Here is a 21,459-nt window from a genome sequence, read left to right on the forward strand (position 1 = left end):
ACAAAGGATTTAAAGGTAAGCTTTAGAAAAAAAAAATACAAACCTTTAGAAACACTGAAATGTTTAAAAGGCCAAAGAAAACCATCATAGAGAATCATGATGCCCACAGTAATTATAACAAAATAATATAACAGAATTGAAGTCAAACCTACCAGTCACATCAGTGAGGATTCTCTCACCAATAAAAAGATTTTCAGATTGGCTCAAAAATCAAAATCCAATAAACTATTATTATATGTCAATTATATTTCAATAAAAATAAAAGAAGGGGGGCGCCTGGGTGGCTCAGTGGGTTAAGCCTCTGCCTTCGGCTCAGGTCATGATCTCAGGGTCCTGGGATCGAGTCCCGCATCGGACTCTCTGCTCGGCAGGGAGCCTGCTTCCCCCTCTCTATCTCTACCTGCCTCTCTGCCTACCTGTGATCTCTGTCTGCCAAATAAATAAATAAAATCTTAAAAAAAAAAATAAAATAAATAAAAGAAGGAACAAAATCAGAATCCAACTTTAATATGAGGCCCTTAAAACAGTTAAAAAGACGGACAAAGATCAACCAAGCAAATAGAAATAATATGAAAGCAGGATTGGCAATACTGAAACCAATTTCACAAAGTAGAAGCCAAACAACAGGCATTAAACAACAAAGGAGGACAGTTTGTAATATTAAAACCTAAACTTACAGCAAAGGTATTAACACTTACAAATACATATGCACCAAGTGACAGCAAGAATCTTGACAAAACAAAAGCTAAAAGAAATAATAAAGTAATAAAAAGAAGCACTAAAAATTGGACACTGACCCGCTTACCACAAGATAGGTACAGTAGATAGAAAGTAGAGATATAAAAGATCTAAACATAATGAGACACATCTTCAGGTCTATCTATCACAGCATCCTACATACAATATACTCTCTCTTAAACACAAAATAGTCACAAAAATCTTTTCGTAGTTAAGAAAATATCAGTAGGTCCCATAGAAGAAAACAAAAAGCGAAAGGGCGGGCACCTGGGTGGCTCAGTGGGTTAAGCTGCTGCCTTCGGCTCAGGTCATGATCTCAGGGTCCTGGGATCGAGTCCCGCATCGGGCTCTCTGCTCAGCAGGGAGCCTGCTTCCCCCTCTCACTCTGCCTGCCTCTCTGCCTACTTGTGATCTCTCTCTGTCAAATAAATAAAATCTTTAAAAAAAATTTTTAAAAAAAGCAAAAGGGCATTTCCACCTTGAACAAGAATTTCCAGCCTTGTACAAGAATGATCATAGTGACTCTATTCAAAGTAGTCAAATACAAATGGAGAATGGATAAACAAATACATTGCTGAAGTGCATTATTAGCAGGACACCTGGGTGGCTCAGTTGGTTAAGCATCTGCTTTGGCTCAGGTCATGAAGTCAGAATCCTGGGACATTGGGCTCCTTCCTCAGCTTCTTGCTCTGCTTCTCATTCTGTCTGCCATTCCCCCTGCTTGTGCGCACACATACTCTCTCTGAAATAAATAAAACCTTCATTTTTTAAAAAGTGCAATATTAGCAGTAAAAAGCAATGAACCATTCATACATATGATAATATGGATAAATCTCAAAAATACTATGCTGTATGAGCGAAATTAGATATAAAAATGTCTGTAGCCTTTTATTCCATTTAAATAAATGTATGCAAAATTAACCCATAGTATTAGAACTTCTGGGGGAGGAGGAGAGAGAAAAGGACATGAGGGTCCTTTTTGGAGTGACAGATAATTTCTCCATCTCAATACACATTCAAAATGATGCTTCATTTAAAAGAAAATCTTGGGTAAAGGGGGAATATAAACAAATTACAGAGTTCCTAAAAAATTATGATAATGAAAATACACATGTAAGAATCTGTGGAATACATTGAAGACAATGAGCAGAGGACAATTCATAGTCCTAAATGTTTGTTAAAAAATAAAATTCAAGTAAATTTTTTAAATCTTACTGACTTTATTCAGTCATTAATAAGTTGTGCAACATCCAATCTAGCAGATATTGTTATGACCCAAGTGAGTGGGAACAAGGAAGTACACTGGGCATTTGCTAATTGGTTAAAGCTGGGTTGCTTTTCTTATTGGAGCAAAGGGAAGTCTTGGACCTAGGTCAGGCACTGTATGCTGAGTGAGTACTCACTGATAATTTACCAAAGCCTGCCTTTCCAGGGAGAGAGGAATATAGAAACTTCGGTACTAAATCTTGGTTTGCTGAGGTGGCTTAGCCTGAACAACTTCATCTTGGACCTAACCTGGTTACTTTATCACAGTAAAAGTAATAGTAATAATATTAATTAATAAATCCCAACTCAGAAATGAAAAAAGAACAACAAAGTAAACCAAAGGAAAAAAAAACCAACAACACAGAGAACTAAAGATAAAATTAGAATATATGAGTTAACAGAAAATCTGTACTGAATCAGTATAGATGATGAATTGATGAATCAGTCCTGGACCTTTAGGGGGAAATCCATAAAACTGGTAAGCTACTCGCTAGTTTAATCAAGGAGGAAGAGAAAGCACAAAATATACAAAATAAATGACAAAGCAAAAAGAACTTGATACAGAAGAAATTGAGAAATTCATATGCAACCATTTTACACACTTAGACGAATAAATTTGAAAACTTAGATGAAATGGATTCTTAGGAAAATACAGTTTAAGAAAACCTCATTAGAGATTTTTTTAAAACTTGGAATACCAGGGTGACTCAGTTAAGTGTACAGTTCTTGATCTCAGCTCACGTCTTGATCTCAGGGTCGTGAGTTCAGGACCCACTTTGGGCTCCACGCTGGGCATGAATCCTGCCTAAAATTCTCTCTCTCTCTCTGCTTCACGCCCCTCCCCCACCCTCTGTGTACACAAGCTCAGTCTCTGTCTCAAAAAATCAAAATTTAAAAAAAAAAATTATTTTCAACTTAATGGAAGAACATTTATCAAGGAGCTAGCCCACAAAACACCAAACCTATGTGATTTCACAAAGGAATTCTATAAAACCTTTAGAGGCTGTACATTCCAAACACTACATCAATTACTTCACAACATAGAAAATGCAGAAAAACTTTCAGCTTTCTTTTTTACAGACTTTCCTATTTATTTATTTATTTATTTATTTGGCAGAGAGATCACAAGTAGGTAGAGAGGCAAGCAGGGGGGTGGGGGTAGCAAGCTCCCTGCCGAGCAGAGAGCCCAATGCTGGGCTCGATCCCAGGAGATCACGACTCGAGCCAAAGGCAGAGGCCCAACCCACCAAGCCACCCAGGCGCCCCAGACTTTCAATTTTTATGAAGCAAGAGTTATGGCAATTTCTAAACCTGTTAAAGCTGGTACAAAAAATATACAGAATATTAGAGCTCTATTTATGAATATCAATGCAGTATCCTAAATATTGTGCAATCTTTAACACTACATCAAGAAAATATATCCTGATGAAGTGAGGTTTATAGTAGGAATACAAGGATGATTCAGTATTTGGAATACTTGATACAGTTCACCATATTAATGGATCTAAGGAGAAAAATCATTCTCTTTATAGTTGCTGAAAAAGTCTGTGGCAAAATTCAGCACCTATTCCTTTAAGAAAACGGGAATGGATAGATCCTTAACATGATTTTCATAAATACACATGCACATATATGCATACATTCACCTAAATCCTAAGACCAGCATCTTAAGATAAACACTAAAATCAGAAACAAAGTAAGGATATGCATTGTCTCTGGTATATGACATTGTACTACAGATAGGAAAAAGTGCAGCTAGGAAAGAGAAAACAATTGTAGGCATAGTAATGGGAAAAGAAATAAAAGTCTCTTTGCAGATGACATGGTAGTTCATCTGGAAAGCCCCAGAAAAGCAATGACAAAACTATTTCAAAGTAATTTAGCAAGATTGAAGGTTATAAAATAAATCTTCATGTACTCAGTAACCAGTTACACAATATAATGAGAGAAAATTGTTTTTATAAAGCAAAATAAAAAAGTTCCTAAGAATTTGGTTTTAACAATGAAAATCTACATAAAGCAAACTATAAAACATTTCTTAAAGACACAGTATACAATTGGGGAAACATTCCTTGTTTTTGGTTAAGACCTCAACCTCATGAGGTCACTTTCTTCCTGAGTTAATAAATTTAATGAGATCCTAATAATATCAACGATTTTTTTAAAAGGTTTTTATTTATTTATTTATTTATTTGAGAGAGAATGAGTGAGAGAGAACATGAGAGAGGAAAAGGTCAGAGGGAGAAGCAGACTCCCCAAGGAGCTGGGAGCCTGATGTGGGACTCGATCCTGGAAGTCCAGGATCATGACCTGAGCCAAAGGCAGCTGCTCAACCAACCGAACCACCCAGGTGCCCAATATCAATGATTTTTGGTGTAGAACTAAACTAGTTAATACTGAAGTTCATTTGGAAAAATAAACATGCAAGAATATCAAAACATTAAGGGGGGAGATCTCTGAGTGGAGTATAGCCCTACCAAATATCGAAATATATTAGGAAGCCTCTAGAATTTGAAAAGCAAGATACTGGCACATGAATAGACCAGTAAAACACTGTTAAGTCCAGATATGGACACAGCTACATATGGAAACCTAGTGCTTTATTGAAGTGGTATTTCAAATCACTAAAACAAAAGGGACATTTTTTTCCCAAAGATTTTATTCATTTATTTTGACAGAGATCACAAGTAGGCAGAGAGGCAGGCAGAGAGAGAGGGGGAATCAGCCTCCCTGCTGAGCAGAGAGCGGGATGCGGGGCTCCATCCCAGGACCCTGAGGATCATGACCTGAGCTGAAGGCAAAGGCTTTAACCCACTGAGCCACCAAGGTGCCCCCAAAAGGGACATTTTAATAACATGGCAGCTTTAGACAGCTACTTAGGAAAAGATGACGTAGGTCAGTTCTTCACACCATGCATAAGAATAAACTCCAAGTGGATCAGAGGTCTACATATTAAAAAAATGTACAGACAGCAAAATATTGGTGAATTTTTTTCTATACAGTGGTTATAAGGAAAAGTTTTCAATGAGTCAAAATCAAGTTATAATAAAGAAATACGGATAAATTTTACTACTTTTAAAATATTAATTACATGACAACTTTATAAGCAAAATCAAAATTTCCTATATATTACAAAGTTCCTAAGTACACAGAACTTTGGGGGAAAAAAAACTCAGAGTCCTGGGATCGAGTCCCGCATCGGGACTCTCTTCCTGCCTCTCTGCCTACTTGTGACCTCTCTCTGTCAAATAAATAAATAAAATCTTTAAATTTAAAAAAAAAAAACCTAAGAGACTAAAAACCCTAAAGAAAAAAGAACAAAAGAACACACATTGCGGGGCACCTGGGTGGCTCAGTGGGTTAAAGCCTCTGCCTTCGGCTCAGGTCATGATCCCAGGGTCCTGGGATCAAGCCCCGCATTGGGCTCTCTGCTCGGCAGGAAGCCTGCTTCCCTCTCTCCCTCTGCCTGCCTCTCTGCCTACTTGTGATATCTGTCTGTCAAATAAATAAATAATATCTTTAAAACACACACACACACACACACACACATTGCATCAATATACAAAAGAAAAGAAATGGCTCTGTGTAAAACAATAGTGAGCACATGTTGGTTTTTAATACCATTCCTCACTGAAAAGAATGAGAGCTCCTTGGAGAAATGGTTGAACAGTGTAGATAGAAAATGATCCTGGAATATCTTGATATGCCAGAAAGTAAGTCAACACTTAATAGGTAATGATGGGAGCATGTCACAGGGATGTAGCAGCCAGTTTGAGGGAATCCAAGTAGCTGCATATGGGATGATTTGAGCCCCAAAATAATTGAGGACAGTGATGGATTATAAAGCATTGGGGTGAAAAAGAGGTATGAATTCATACTGATAATAAAAGTAGATAGGTAGACAAATACATGAGGATGGTGGAAGAATTTTGTGCTGACTGGTAAGAGTACTAGAATTACAGAATTATTTTGTAGCCATCATAGTAATGTTTGGTTTGGCAGGAGTTACTGGATGCTAACTTTAGGGGTGGGGTGGAGTGAGATTTCAATGAGAAACAATATTTGCACATTTTAAAATATGTTTGCAAGATTTCTCATTAGTTGTAAGGAGAAATATAGTAAGTGTACAGTGGAAAACTGGAAAGCGTCTTGAAATAATGATTAAAATTAACACCAGCAGAGAGGGCCGCATAGTTATCTTATGCCTCTGGATGTAATGTTCTGAGAAGGTTATCTCACTTATATAGCATTATCGGGATATAACTTGATCTAATGCGGAAACAGGAGGAGCATCAAATGAGAAACATTCTATTAGGAAGGTGGAGAGGGAGCCTGCATTATTCAGAAGTAATCTTCCAGATTAAAAGAAGCTAAGGACACAAATAGGACATGGCATCCTGGATGGAATGGAAAAAGGCTATATAAGGACATTATTGGTCCATTGGACTATGGATGGTAAATTGGGGGAGAGTATCACATTAATGTTAAATTTCTTGAAACTGTTAACTCTGTGGTAGTTATGAGAGAACAATTTTATTTTTAGAAAATTCGTACTGAATTTGGGGTGGACAAATAGATATTAATTATACACCTTACTCTCAAACGGCTTAGCAAAATGGCTATGTATATAGAGAGAAGAATAAGACAAATGAGGCAAAATGTTAATAATTAGCAAATCTCAGTGGAGTACACAGGATTTCATTGTACTATTGTCCAGTTTTCCTAGAAATTTGAAGTTTGTTCCAAGTAGAAAGTTTAAAAAAAAAAAAAAAACTACACTGACATACCATTTTTCATCTGTTACATTGGCAGAAATAATCTCACTGTTGCTTATGCAAATGCAAAATGGTAAAATTTCTATGGAGGAAAATTTGGTAATACCTAAATAAATTATATGCACATTCACTCTTCGACCCAAAGAATATACTGTGAAAGTATACCTCTGGCAGTAAATGTATACATAAATGCGTAAGTTTGTTCATTGAGGCAGTGCTTGTAACAGCAAAACACTGATGTTTTGTCTGTCCAAAGGAGATTGATTGAGTAAACACACACACAGCAGAGTACTGTACCACTGAAAAAAGAATGAAGAGAAGATGTCTCTGCACTGAAATGGAACAATTTCTAGGATATATTTCTGAATTACTAAAAGCCAAGGACAGAGGAATTTAGTGTGTGGCCTTTTCTGTAAGAAAGAAGAAGAAAATAAATACACCTTTTTACCTTTTCAAAGCATACACATACAAGAAGGGTGAACCAGAAAGCAATAAAGTTAGTTACTTGCCTGCAAAGGTGGATGGTGAGGTAGGAGATTTTTTCCAAGTTGGAACTTTTTATAGTTCTTTATATTTGGAAGCAGAACAGTGTTTTAGACAGGCCCCAGAAATGAAATTATTTCAGTAAGGATGGCAGGGAAAACTAAAAACCAAACTCCGTTTATTTCAAATCAGTAACATAACCACAGTAAAGGAGGGAGAAATAAACAATCCAAGCAACTCTTAAACTCAATACTCTGACCATTAATTTAAGGAGATGGGACTACAAAGAAATTCTGGACTCGTAAGTTTGTTTTTCGCAGCAGTATGGATGTAATCCTGCAACTACTAAAATGTATGGAAGGATTGAGCAAATGAGTATGTGTAATTTGGGTGGAAGCCAGGGTTTTCACTGTGGAGGATGAGAACTCCAAATACAGATGTGGGAAGATAAGGGAAAGCCCTAAAGGATGGATTGGAATTGGATTAAAAATTGTGAACTCGTGATTTCCTAAGATAGCATACATGTATGTATATATTCCAGTTCCATCTACTAAAGGACCCAGAGACAGAGACTTCAATAGTGCTGAGCACATGGAGTACCCACATCTTTATTTCTATTTATTTATAGCCCCCACTAAAAGAAACTGGGGCTCTCTGAAGAAATGGTTGACTCTAGGGTTGGGACAGGAAAATGAGTGTCAGATAAACCTGGAATATCTTGTTATGCCAGAAAGTAAGGAGTTGCTCAAACAATGATACAAGCCTGTCAGAATGACATGACTCAGCTGGATGGGCTCCCATTGGCTAAATCTGGAACAGTTGAAGCTCCAGAAAACTAAGGACTATAATGAATTATAGGCCACTGAAAAGTAGGAATTCATGAGTGAATACCCATAATAAGAGAAAAAAGAAGGATCTTCCCTACAGAGGAATGCCAACTGAGAATATGGAAGAAATTCTGAGGCTGGCAAATCCCAGTTACAGATTGGGCAAGATCCTCTTTGGATGCTAAATCTGCAGTGAAATTTGGATGAACAGCATTTGTATAGACTTTAAGTATCTCTCCATAGATTGCTTATTAAAAGAGGGAAAATAGTAAGGCTGCAGTGGAAAACCAGACCACACCTAGACCAGGTCTTCAAACTTCTCATCACTGATAAGACGCAGGTGGAAATCCCATCACCTGACTTTGCTACCCTGAGAGACATTGTCAACTGGAGACGTCCAACAGGAGAGAAAACCTCACATAAACCTGAAAGGAGGAAATCTGTGTGGAAGAACTCCATATTATTTGTGTGGATGCACAGCTGTCAAGGAGAGGGAACCTAACTCCCCACTTCACAAGTGTAGACTTCACAAAGTGGCTTCCGAAAAGTATAGTGTGTAGAGGGGTTAGGAGTAATTTTATAACAAAAAAACCTGAAAAATGCAGCTTCAGGTAGAGGTGATCAAGGTCAATACCAACAGGGATAAGTCATGTTAGTAGTAGGTTTCCTTATATGATTTGATGAAAAGGGTACTTCTCAGTACCGCTGATCTTTTTTCCAAAAAACCACCCTGGCCTGATCCTGGGGAAACCATGAGACAAACCTCAGGAGAGGATCATTGAACAAAATACCTGACCAGGGACTCCTCAAAACCTTCAAGGTCATCAAAAACCAGGAAAGGAAAACCTGGAAAATTGTCACAGCCAAGAGGAGCTTTAGGGGACATGGGAACTAAATGTTACTTGAGGCTTGGAAAAGAAATAGAACATTAAGTAAAAATGAAGGAAATGCAAAAATAGTTCACATTTTCTAAAGTTTTATATAAATGGAGTCCTACAGCATGTGCTCTTGTCTGGTTTTTTGCTCAGTGTAATTATTTTGAGACTTATCCATGTCATGTATATCCGCTCATTCCTTTTTATTGCTGAGCAGCAATATGGAATCACTATGTGGATATGCCATAATTTGTTTACTCATTCGCCTGTTGATATTTGGATTATTTCCAATTTTGAGCCAGTACGACCATTCATGTCTGTGTGTGGATGTATCTTTTCATTTATATTCGGTAAATAGGAACGAAATGGGTGATAGGTGGCATATATTTAACATTTTAACAAACTGCCTCTTTTACAAAATACTTTTGTACTATTTTACTTTCCCATCTGCAGTGTTTGAGAGTTCTGTTTGCTGCATAGACCATAGAGGGTTGGTATTTTTGTTTTTGTTTTTAATTTGGGGCAATCTAATAGATGTACAAGAGTGTCTCGTGGTTTTAATTTGCATTTTCCTAATGACCAGTGCTCTTGAGCATCTTTTCCTGACTTTGTTTACCATCCATATATCTGTGAGTAGTTTATTATTGTGTTGTATCTGTTTTTTTAATTGGACTGTTTCTTTTTTTTTTTTTTTTTTTTATTTGACAGAGAGAGATCACAAGTAGATGGAGAGGCAGGCAGAGAGAGAGAGAGAGAGGGAAGCAGGCTCCCTGCTGAGCAGAGAGCCCGATGTGGGACTCGATCCCAGGACCCTGAGATCATGACCTGAGCCGAAGGCAGCGGCTTAACCCACTGAGCCACCCAGGTGCCCCTAATTGGACTGTTTCAGTTGTTGAGTTTGGGTAATTCTTGGTATATCCTAGATACCAATCCTTTATCAGACATGTGATTTGCAAATAACTATTCTCCAGTCTGTGTCTTGCCTTATTCTTTTAATAGTATATTTCAAAGACCAGTTTTTAATTTTGATAAAGTTCAAATTGTCAACATTTTTCATTTATGTATCATACTTCCAATGTCATATCTAAAAATTTTATACCTACCTAAGGTCATGAAGATTCTTTCCATTTTTTTTTCTAGAAGTTTTATAGTTTCAGTTCTTTTAGGTTGGTGATCCATTTTGAGTTAATTTTTGTAGATGACGTGAAGTATAGATAAGAATTGGGTTTTCTTTTTGTTTTTTTAATTTTGTAATCTATTTAATTTTTTAATTTCATCATGTATTTAATTTTGTAATCTATTCAGTCCAGCACATTTTGTTGAAAAGACTATCTTTTTTTCCACCAGATTACCTTTTCTCTTTTTTTCTTTAATTTTTTTAATTGTATGTGGTTGACACAATGTTAACATTGGTTTCAGGTGTACAACATAGAGGTTATCTTGCCCCTTCTGTTTTTATACTTCAAGATTTTGTTCAGGGATGGTGTTCTGTTCTTACATCCCTGAAGAATTTCATTTTTTTTTTTTTAAGATTTTATTTATTTATTTATTTGACAGACAGAGATCACAGGTAAACAGAGAGGCAGGCAGAGAGAGAGAGAGGAGGAAGCAGGCTTCCTGCAGAGCAGAGAGCCCAACGTGGGGCTCGATCCCAGGACCCTGGGATCATGACCCGAGCCGAAGGCAGAGGCTTTAACTCACTGAGCCACCCAGGCGCCCCAAATTTCATTTTTTTCTTAAAGTTTTTTTTAATTTATTTATGAGAGTGTGTGTGCATGAGCAGGGGGGAGGGGCAAAGGGAGAAGTCGACTCCCCACAGAAAAGGAGCCTGATGGAGGGCTCTGTCCCAGGACCTCAGGATAATGATGACCTGAGCCAAAGGCAGATGTTTAACCAATGGAGCTACTCAGGTGCCCCATTAATTTTATTTTTGAAGGTTTTGTTTTGTTTTGTCTTTTGCTCCTTTTATTGCTTCTGTTTCCTTATAGGTTGTTTTTTCCTGAAGATTTGTTTTGGTCTTTCACATTCTCAGAGGCCTTTATTTTAAGATTTTATTTATTCATTTGAGAAAGTGAGCGAGAGAGAGAGCCCAAGAGCACGGGCAGAGAGAGAGGGAGAAGCAGGCTTCCCGCTGAGCAGAGAGCCCAATGCAGGGCTCGATCCCAGGACCCTGGGATCATGACCTGAACCTCAGGCAGAGGCTTTAACCCACTGAGCCACCCAGGTGCCCCTCAGAGGCTTGTCTTAAATGATTGGTGATCCTTGCCTATCCTTGCCTATCCTCTTATAGCTTAGTTCAGTCACTAAGCTGCTGATTGTACTGAATGAGCCTGAGGTTGGACTTTTTAAGGAATAGGATTCACTGTGGTGATTGGTCCCTTTTTAAATCTTGAGTGGTTTGCACTGATGCTATGATCTGTTTAAATGTGTTTTTCTTTTTCTCGTGTTCTATTTGTTTTTAGTGTTATTGCAGAATTCTCAACCAGTCTTTCATTCAGCATCTCCATATTCTCTCCTCTGAGAATTCATATTAGACATTTATTAGATCTTTATGCCCTTTTAACCTCTTTTTTATATTTCTGTTTTTCTTTGTTGTGTTTTGGTTGTTTTCTTAATCTTCCATTTCCTTATTTCTTTTTTAGCCATGTTTGATCTATCCATTGAGGTGTTTTGGTGGGGGGTGTTTTTTCCATTACAGCAGTTATATTTTTCATTCATAGAAGTTATATTTGAGTCTTTTTAGGTCTGTCTGATGACTTTTATTCTTTTCTTCATTTTTTAATAATAATTTTCCTTTTTTCAGATTTCTTTCTTTCTTTTTTTCTTAAGATTTTTTTCTTTAAGATTTTATTTATTTATTTGACACAGAGAGAGAGAGAGATCACAAGTAGGCAGAGAAGCAGGCAAAGAGAAAGGAAGAAGCAGGCTCCCCACTGAGCAGAGAGCCTGAAATGTGGCTCGATCACAGGACCCTAGGATTACGACCCAAGCCGAAGGCAGAGGCTTTAACCCACTGAGCCACCCAGGCGCCCCTAAGATTTTTATTTAATTGAGAGATTGAGAGATCATGAGGGGGGAGAGGGTTCCAGGGAGAAGCAGACTCCCTGCCTAGCAGGGAGCCCAATTCAGGACTCAGTCCTGAGACTCCAGGATCATGACCTGAGCCTAAGACAGTTGCTCAACCTACTGAGCCACCCAGGGGCCCAAGATTTATTTATTTCGGAGAGAGAAGAGAGCATGCACACACGTGTGTGGTGGGAGAGGGGCGGGGGTGGCATAGAGGGAGAGGAAAGAGAATCTCAAGCGGACTCCCTGCTGAATGAGAAACCCAGTGCAGGTCTCATCCACAGCCATAAGATCATGACCTGAGCCAAAATCAAGAGTCAGTCACTTAACAGACTAAGCCACCCAAGTGCCCCTTTTTATTTCATCTTAAACAGTTTTTGGGACCCCTGGGTGGCTCAGTCAGTTAAGTATCTGCTTTCGGCTCGGGTCGTAATCCTAGGGTCCTGGAATCAACCCCCGCATTGGGCTCTCTGTTTAGCTGTGAGCCTCTTCTCCGTCTCATTCTTTCCTCCTCCCTCTCTCTGTCAAGTAAGTAAATCTTTTAAAAAAAAAAAAAAAAACAGTTCTTGAATAGTTCTTTTATACTCTGTCTAGCAATTTCTGTGCCTACTTGGAATTCCTAATCTATTTCTACTGACACTTGTGATTGATTGCTTATTATATGTTTGATTCTTGATTGTGTACTCATACTTGGTCAAATCTGTGGGAATGCTGAAAGGCCTGAGTTGTAGGTGATTATTTCTTGCAATGATTTAGGATGCTTTTGCTGGGTTTCATGGGGCACTAGTGGCCGGAAACTACTTTAATGTCTTGAGCTGGGGATTCACTGACCATCTAGGGTAGTGTAAGTTATATCCTCAGAGGTACAGGAGAGCAGGCCTGTGATTATAAAATCCCAGTGTAGCCTCTCCACCCAGAACATGGGCAGAAAAGACTCACTTGTAGGTCCTCTTTTGCATGTAGTCAGATGTTTTTTTCCTACCTACCCTTTTATTGAAGTCGCAGCCCCCTTAGGGATTTTGGTCTCATTCAGGTTTTCCAATTAAGTTCCCCTGCAGTAAATGGTAAGTTTAACATAGAGTAAGTTGATTATAGTTCATATGTATAGTTCATTAGTATTCTTTCCTAATCTAAGAAAAATATACTCAAGGAACACCACTTCCCAAGTAGAATGTAGCTCCCCACCTAGTGTGTCCTGGATTTGTCAAGTTAATTCATCCCTGCAATGCTTGGGATATAGTCAGAGGCCTCAGGCTAGGTACATTCAGGGGCTTATAACCCTTGCATTGTATAGCTGATCATTTTCTTTGTGTGCTGGAACTATGGAAGAGACTGCATATTCTATATCCCTCTTAAATTACCATAATGTTCATAAGCATATTAAAGGTTTAAAGAGGCCTGAGGGGCACCTGGGTGGCTCAGTGGGTTAAAGGCTCTGCCTTTGGCTCAGGTCATGATCCCAGGGTCCTGGGATCAAGCCCCACATTGGGCTCTCGGCTCAGCAGGGAGCCTGCTTCCTCCTCTTTCTCTGCCTGCTTCTCTGCCTGCTTGTGATCTCTGTCAAATAAATAAATATTCTTCTAATAAATAAATAGGCCATGAAATAAGGAAAATTTTCCAAATGTATTTAACCATAATACTTTATTTTTAATACTTTTTTTTAAAACGTTAACAGCCTATAATGTTGATACCAAGATGTTTATCATTGTTGACTCCCTGAAACTACAAGGTTATATTCGCTGGCAAGTAGAGTCCGAATAAGATACTCTGCACTGACATTTAGGGGTCAGTAAATATGCATTAGCTGCTAACTGGGCTGGCTGTAAAGTGGACTACCTTCTATGACAACTTTGGGTATAAAAGATCCATCTCTGCATGGATGTGAGCTGTGTGAATCTACTAGAACTTAAAATTCTAGCCAGTGTTTATTAAGTGTGCATTCCAGACACTGTAATAAATATTTCATAATGTCTTTCCATTCCCCTCAGAAAAAAAGAATGTATCACTTCTTTGCCCTGGCCTTCAAGGGTTCTCATGATGTGGCCTCTTTATCGTCCTGCAAACCCATCTTATAGACCTTTCACACGACACAAGCCACACTGGCCTTTCAGTGTGCCACATATGTTCCAACCTTGTTCTTGTTCTTTGCTCTGCCTAGAATATCCCAGCACCAAATATTCAATTGACTGCCTTTTTTGGCATCAGGGTCTTATCTCACCAAGGCCTTTCCTCACCCCTGAATCTTAGCTGACCACTCCTGCCTCAGTTTGACTCTGACTTCACGTGGCCTTGCTTGGATTCCTCCCTGCCAGTAGACTCGTAGCCTGTGTGAAAAGCATGAGTCTTGTCTGCTTTATTACACGACTCTGTCTTTAGCTTCTGCCACTGTGAAACACACAAATGCTTGGTAAACAGTTGTTGAATGTTGAGTGAATAGGGAAAGAAGCTCATAACTTGTTTCACAGCTGAGTTCACAGCCAATGAATGGCAGAGCCACAACCCAAACCTAGGGCTATCCGAATTCTGTGCTGTTAGCACCACCCCTCACTCTAACAAGGACTATTCCATTCCTTACCACCTTATCAGTTAAAAATGTTGCTAGACTTTCTTTTGGCATTACCCTCAGAATCTTACTCTTGAAATCTGGTGGTAGCAGATTTTGATTCTTTGAAAGTACATTTGATTTTTTTTTAATACCTGCAAGTTATTCTGTGAGGTAGTCAAGCTAGGGAAAACTATTGAGGGAAATGGAATTACCAAGTAGCCACATACAATACGGTTTTCTTCTTAAAACTGGATTTAAAAGAGAGTTCTAAAAGAAGGATACTAGAAGAAGAAGAGGCCTTCTTAAAAGAAAGTATTCATTTGGGTATAAAATATTTCTATTGTGTGGATTAAGAAACTGATTGAGTCACTTTCATAGTTATACCTGATACATGGGAAAATCAGTTTCCCATATCTGTGTACCTAAAAATAATTGCTCCGTAGCTCAGTATCTCAAACTTAAAGATGCATTTGCTTGGTTTTATTTTTGTCAGGCTTTGAATAACAGATTTCAGCTTTGTTATTGGTCATAGTTGAAAGTTAAACCAGCCTGGAAAGAAACTGAGCAAAAAGTGTAAAATGATACCCAAAAAATACTAAGTGAAGCAAAAGTATAAGGATAGGTGCCAAACTCTAAAGATTGTTTGGTTGATACTTGGCCCTCTAGTTGTAACTCGCTGTGTGTTTACGTTGTATTTTTTTTGAAGTTTTCTTTTGTTGCCTGTGTTGCTCCTATTTCCTTATAGATTATTGTTTCCTGAAGATTTTGTTTCTCTTTATTTTCCTGTTTTCTTTCTGCTTTCTTCTCACTAATCTCAAAATTTTACGGTGTATTATTATATTATTGTAGATATCTACAGTTCCAGAGCTGAAAGGCAAATTGAGAAATCATTTTTTCTGTTCATTATGTGTATTTCACCACAATTTAAAAAAAAAAAAGACAAACCGTCTAACCTACTCTTTTTTTTTAAGATTTTTTTTTTAATTTATTTATTTGACAGAGATCACAAGTAGGTAGAGAGGCAGGCAGAGAGGGGGGGAAGCAGGCTCCCCGCCGAGCAGAGAGCCAACACAGGGCTCGATCCCAGGACCCTGAGATCACAACCCGAGCCAAAGGCAGAGGCTTACCCCACTGAGCCACCCAGGCGCCCCTAACCTACTTTTTTTTATAGAGAAGTGACCCACCTAGTTTATGGCAAAGCTTAAATTATATGGTGATCTTCTGATCCTACTCAGTGTTCTTGCTGTCACCATTGAAGTTCTTGTTTGTTAACATGGTAGCTAATGAAGTTGCACCTTAAAGAAAGGGAAGCCTCTGTTTTGAAACAAGCGTTTCATTACAAAATAAAATTATCATTTCTGGGAGCTAGATCTTCATTTTTCAGATGCCACTTACCACAATTTGAACTAAGTTAATTGAGGGGGGAGGGGGCATATTCTTTCTGTGTCATGGATCACTGATTTCTTCTACTTTCAAGACCGAACATTCTTCACGCTCTGAAAGGAAAAGGAGAGACTCATTCGGGATGTTTGACGGTTATGATAGCTGCAGTGAGGACACGAGTAGCAGCTCCAGCTCAGAGGAGAGTGAAGAAGAAGTTGCTCCTTTACCTTCGAACCTCCCAATTATCAAAAACAATGGACAAGTGTACACGTACCCAGATGGTAAATCTGGCATGGGTGAGTATTTCCAGCCTTCCAGTGTTACTCAGCTTCATGATGGGGGGTTATGTTCTAGTTTGATTTTTTCTGTCATTTCCCTTCCTTAGAATTTTTCAAGGAAAAAAGAAACACAGTCTGAAGCTTATAGTTGTAGATGAGACCCTAGATTTCGGTTTGAACTCTTTATCTTGCCTACCTGCCGTATTCTGGCCGAAGGCAAGGAGAACAAAATAAAAATAAAAGGCTATTGAGAAACATAATGTGGACATGAATTCAGTCTTCAGATAGTAAATCCCCGTGTAACTGAAAGTGTGTAGGATCATAGGCTTGTAGAGTTAACAGATGCTTGCAAGGTAAAGTCTCGTGTCTCTACAGAAATTCCTCATGGGATGTTTTCTGTTAACACTTCCAGTGATAATGTATCTGTGATTACCAGAATATCCTTTATATTGCACCAAAATTATCCGTGCTCTGGATTTTGTTGTTGAGTCTTAATTTTGCCTTTTAGAGCTACACGAATAATTCTAATCCTTGTTACAGTGGTCTCCTTTCCCACTAGAACACTCTGAGTAACTCTAGTTGCTTCAGTGATTTCTCATAATATTACAGTGTATTTTAATTCATCGGTATGTCCTGCTCACCATCTTCTAGGCATACTTCGAATTAGTGGTAATGGGGTAACAGCCTGTCCTGCCTTGCCTAAGACTGTCCTCTTTTTAGGATTTGAAGTCCTCTACCCTAGAAAGCACCTCAAGCAAATGTTTGGTCACCTATGTAATTAGGACAGAAGATAGTTACGCCTTCATCTCCCTTTCTCAGGACTGTGTTTCCACTCATGCCGCAGAATTGCTCTAGCTTTTTTTTTTTTTTTTTTTTTTTTTTAAGATTTTATTTATTTATTTGACACAGGGAGAGAGATCACAAGTAGGCAGAGAGGCACATAGAGAGAAGAGAGGAAGCAGGCTCCCTGCCAAGCAGAGAGCCCGATGCGGAGCTCAATCCCAGGAGCCTGAGACTATGACCTGAGCCGAAGGCAGAGGCTTCATCCTACTGAGCCACCCAGGGGCCCCTGCTCTAGTTTTTTTGAAAGTAGCACTGATTTTGCATATAGCTGAAACTCTTTCATCTTTTCTACAACTTAATCAGTAAACCAATTAAACCAATTTTGTGCATTTGCAGTTAACTTTTTTTTTAAGATTTTGAAGTAATCTCTCCACCCAGCACGGGGCTTGAATTTAGAACCCCAAGAACAAGAGTCACATGCTCCACCACTGAGCCAGCCAGGGACCCCAGCTCTCTGTTTTTAAATAAATGATATGAGGCTAATTTGAATATACTTTTAGGAAAGGCACAAGCAAGGGCTATGGGAGCATGAAAGGCATGCGGAATCTTCACTGGGTCCAACCAGAGAAGGCTTCACAGGGCAGGCAGCCTTTGAGCCAGCTTTGAAGGACAAAGGTAGAAGGCGTGGGAGAAGCCTGTGAAAGGAGGGAACTATACTAGCAAAGGTTAGGAGGTAGGACTTTGAAGGAATAATGCTGGGCCATTCAATTATGGCAGACACATAGGCGACTGATCACAAGAAACATCACTGAGAGATGAAAGACCTGGAAATACAACCATTTTGTGTCCTGCAGTACCTGAAAACATATTTTTAAATCAGTCAGTGCTCACTGAGGGCCTCCCACACGTTTCTGATACTTGCTGTCAGCAAAAAGGCTTCCTATTGGCAAAAGCTGAGGGACACACTCCCACTTCATTTGGGAGCCAGACAAGGTCATCTCCAAGGACATCACGAAGACTCGGGCACAGGGGAAAGAAGGTAGATTAAGCAGATTTGGAGTTAAATTTTTGGCCTTGGGCAGGGTTCTAACCCACTGAGCCTGTTTTTCTGTCTGTACAGTTGAGATGTGGTTACCTGCTAGGCAGAGTGGCCTGAAGGCAGGGGTGAGGGAAGTATCCCCAGAAGCCCCATCTGGGGCTGCATACACCAGGGATGCCTGAAAACACTGAATGGGAATAGGATCCAGCCTTGTTTGATACCACTTAGATTCTGAAGTGAGTCCGCCATGATACCATTCTGATTTTAAAATTGAGGAATGATTCCGGGCCTGAAGAGGACCCAGGAATGATTTCAAACTTACTCCCAGGTTGAGGCTGTAGTGAAATCAGTTTCACATTTCTCTTAATGCCTCTCTTGATAAAGGGAAGCAGAGTAACAGTGATCAGAGCTTAAATAACTGTCATAGAACCTCAGCTGCCAAAAGCCAGGTTCTGAGGCCTCGCCATGGGTCTAAGGGCAAAAGACTGGCTCTGACCTCCACAAGCCTGTCCATCAGGATGATGGGCAGCAAGTATATATGCAGAAGTTTCCCCTGTGGATACTGGATGAACTACACACTGTGCTGGTCCTCAGAGACCTCTCTCTGAGTGTGGCAGGATATCTGGTAAGAATTAGGTTCTTTCTCAGTCCCCAAAGGACAGGCTCTGGGTTTGGAAACAGAAAAGCTTCTGGGGGCTTTCCTTTTGAGACCCGCCAAGTTCTAGCCCCTTTCCAGCTACAGTTGATTTTTTTTTTCTTTTTTTAAGATATTATTTATTTATTTGAGAAAGAGAGCACACATGCACGCCCAAGTCTGGGGAAGGGGGAGAAGCAGATGCCCCACTGAGCTGGGGGCCCGCCACTGGGTTAAATCTCAGGACCCTGGGATTGTGACCTGAGTCGAAGGCAGCTGCTTAACCAGCTGAACCATCCAGGTGCCCCTGCAGTTGATATTTTAAATCCAGTGCTTAAGACTTTAAATTATTCTGGGAGCAACCGGTTGGCTCAGTTAAGTATCTGACTGTTGATTTCTGCTCAGGTCATGAGATCCAGCTCATCTTAAGCCTGCTTAAGATTCTCTCACCCTGTGGGCCTGGATGGCTCAGTGGGTTAAGCCTCTGCCTTCGGCTCAGGTCATGATCTCAGGGTCCTGGGATCCAGTCCCTCATCGGGCTCTCTGATTAGCAGGGAGCCTGCTTCCTCCTCTCTTTCTCTCTCTCTCTCTCTCTGCCTGCGTCTCTGCCTACTTGTAATCTCTCTCTGTCAAATAAATAAATAAAATCTTTAAAAAAAAAAAAGATTCTCTCACCTTCTCCCCTCCCCACTCCTAAATAAATAAATAAATAAATTTACATAGCCTGTTCCTTACTTAATTTTGGTCTTTTTAGAAATTTTTTATTTCTGATTCTGTCATTTAATGTTGAAGGTTGTGTTGTATGATATTCTAGTTTTGTGCCATTTTCAGATTTGATGATAATGCCCTATTGGTCATATTCTAGTTTTTCAATTAAAAAGCTGAACAGCACAGGGCCTGGGGCAGAGATGTAGGCCATATCAAAAAATTTCCCATGGGGCGCCTGGGTGGCTCAGTGGGTTAAAGCCTCTGCCTTCAGCTCAGGTCATGATCCCAGGGTCCTGGGATCAACCCCGCATCGGGCTCTCTGCTCAGCAGGGAGCCTGCTTCCTCCTCTCTCTGACTGCCTCTCTGCCTACTTATAATCTCTGTCTGTCAAATGAATAAATAAAAATAAAAATTTCCCATCACTGGGGCACCTGGCCGACTCACTTGGAAAAGCATGTGACTCTTCATCTCAGGGCCACCATGAGTTTGAGCTCCATGTTGAACGTAGAGATTACTAAATAAATAAATAAAACTTTTTAAAAATTGGGGTTGCCTGGCTGCCTCAGTCGGTAGAGCATGCAACCTCTGATCTTGGGGTTGTGGGTTCACGTCCCACATTGGGTATAGAGATTACTTAAAAATAAAATCTTTAAAAATAAAAAAAAGAACTTCCTGACATTTATCAGGACCAACTAGGTATGGTCATGTGGTCAGTTAAAACCTACTTGGATGTCTTCTACTTCACCTTAAATTTCTTGGTCACTATTGACAAAGCTGCATGAGATTTTTTCAAAGTGTTAACTCTTTTTCCTCTTTTTAAGTTGGTTTTTGTTTTGGTTTTTTTGACAGAGATAGCGCAAGTAGGCAGAGCAGCAGGGAGAAGGAAAGGGTGAAGCAGGCTTCCCACCGAGCAGGGAGCCCAACAAGGGGCTCGATCCCAGGACCCTGGGATTGTGACCTGAGCCAAAGGCAGACGCTTAACTGACTGAGCCACCCAGGCGCCCCTAAATGTGTTAACTCTTTAAAAAAAAATACTATTAATACATAAGTTGACCCTCGAACAACACGAGTTAGGAGCCCATCCCTCACACAAATATGTGTGAAACCTTTGACTCCCCAAAAACTTAATTACTAATAGCCTACTGTTGACCAGAAGCCTTACTGATAACTTTAACAGTCGACTAATGTGTTTTGTATGTTTTTTACATTATATAATGTATTCCTACATTATATAATACAATATATACAATAAAGTAAGCTAGAGAAAAGATTTTTAGGACAGTCATAAGGAGAGGATACATTTACAATACCATATTTACTGAAAAAAAATCCACATACAGGTGGACCCACGTAGTTCAAACCCATGTTGTTCAAACTATACTCTTGCCATGGTTTAGTTTTACCAGTCCAGTACTAGTCCTTATCACCAAAGGAAATAAGGCTTATTGAGGCTTTATGTGTCCAGGTCTATTTTAAATACTAGAGATGCAGAGAGAAACAATACAGAATAGTCCCTGCCTTGGTGGCGCTTACAGACTTGTCCTGGGAATCATAGTTGGATATGTAGAATTCTTGACAAAGATTCACTGTCCCTTAGGATCACAACTTCTTTACCTAGAAGGTCACAGACCTTTTTACTTATCTGTTCTGTAATTTTTTCAACAGAGAACTGTTTTTTTCTCTCTTTAAACATCCTTTCTTCATCTCTAATCCTGTGGTACCTTATCTTTCTTTCATCATTTCGCAAGAGATTTTTAAGTACTGGTGGAACTACAGGTCCCTCCAGTTTAACTGGGTGGAGATTTAAACCCACTCAGGCATTTGTTTGCTGTGTTACTTTCTGGGTTTGTTTTTTTTCCCCCCTCTTTTGAGGAATAAATGACAAATATGGTTGTATGTATTTAATATGTACAACGTGATGATTCTGTATTTATACACGTACATACATACATGTTGTTCAATGATTACCAAGATCAAGGTAAGTAACCTATCCATCGCTTCATATAGTTCTTCTGTGTGTAGGGTTGTGGAAAAGAACACGATATCTACTCCCAGCAAC

The 21,459-nt window shown here is 39.3% G+C and overlaps 1 protein-coding gene across 24 annotated transcripts in view; it reads left to right on the forward strand.

Annotated features, from left to right (window-relative positions):
• MBTD1 (mbt domain containing 1) overlaps nt 1-21,459 on the forward strand; it is a 71,415-nt gene that overhangs the window by 11,007 nt on the left and 38,949 nt on the right. For all 24 annotated transcript variants that reach the window (XM_082704605.1, XM_082704604.1, XM_082704612.1 and 21 more), the window contains one exon: nt 16,053-16,254. In XM_082704605.1, coding sequence (XP_082560731.1) covers nt 16,101-16,254 — 154 coding nt within the window. In that variant the 5' untranslated portion in view covers nt 16,053-16,100. The remainder of the gene's footprint in view (nt 1-16,052; nt 16,255-21,459) is intronic.

The sequence above is a fragment of the Mustela nivalis genome (assembly GCF_964662115.1).
Source record: "Mustela nivalis genome assembly, chromosome: 17".
NCBI classification, from domain to species: Eukaryota; Metazoa; Chordata; class Mammalia; order Carnivora; family Mustelidae; genus Mustela; species Mustela nivalis.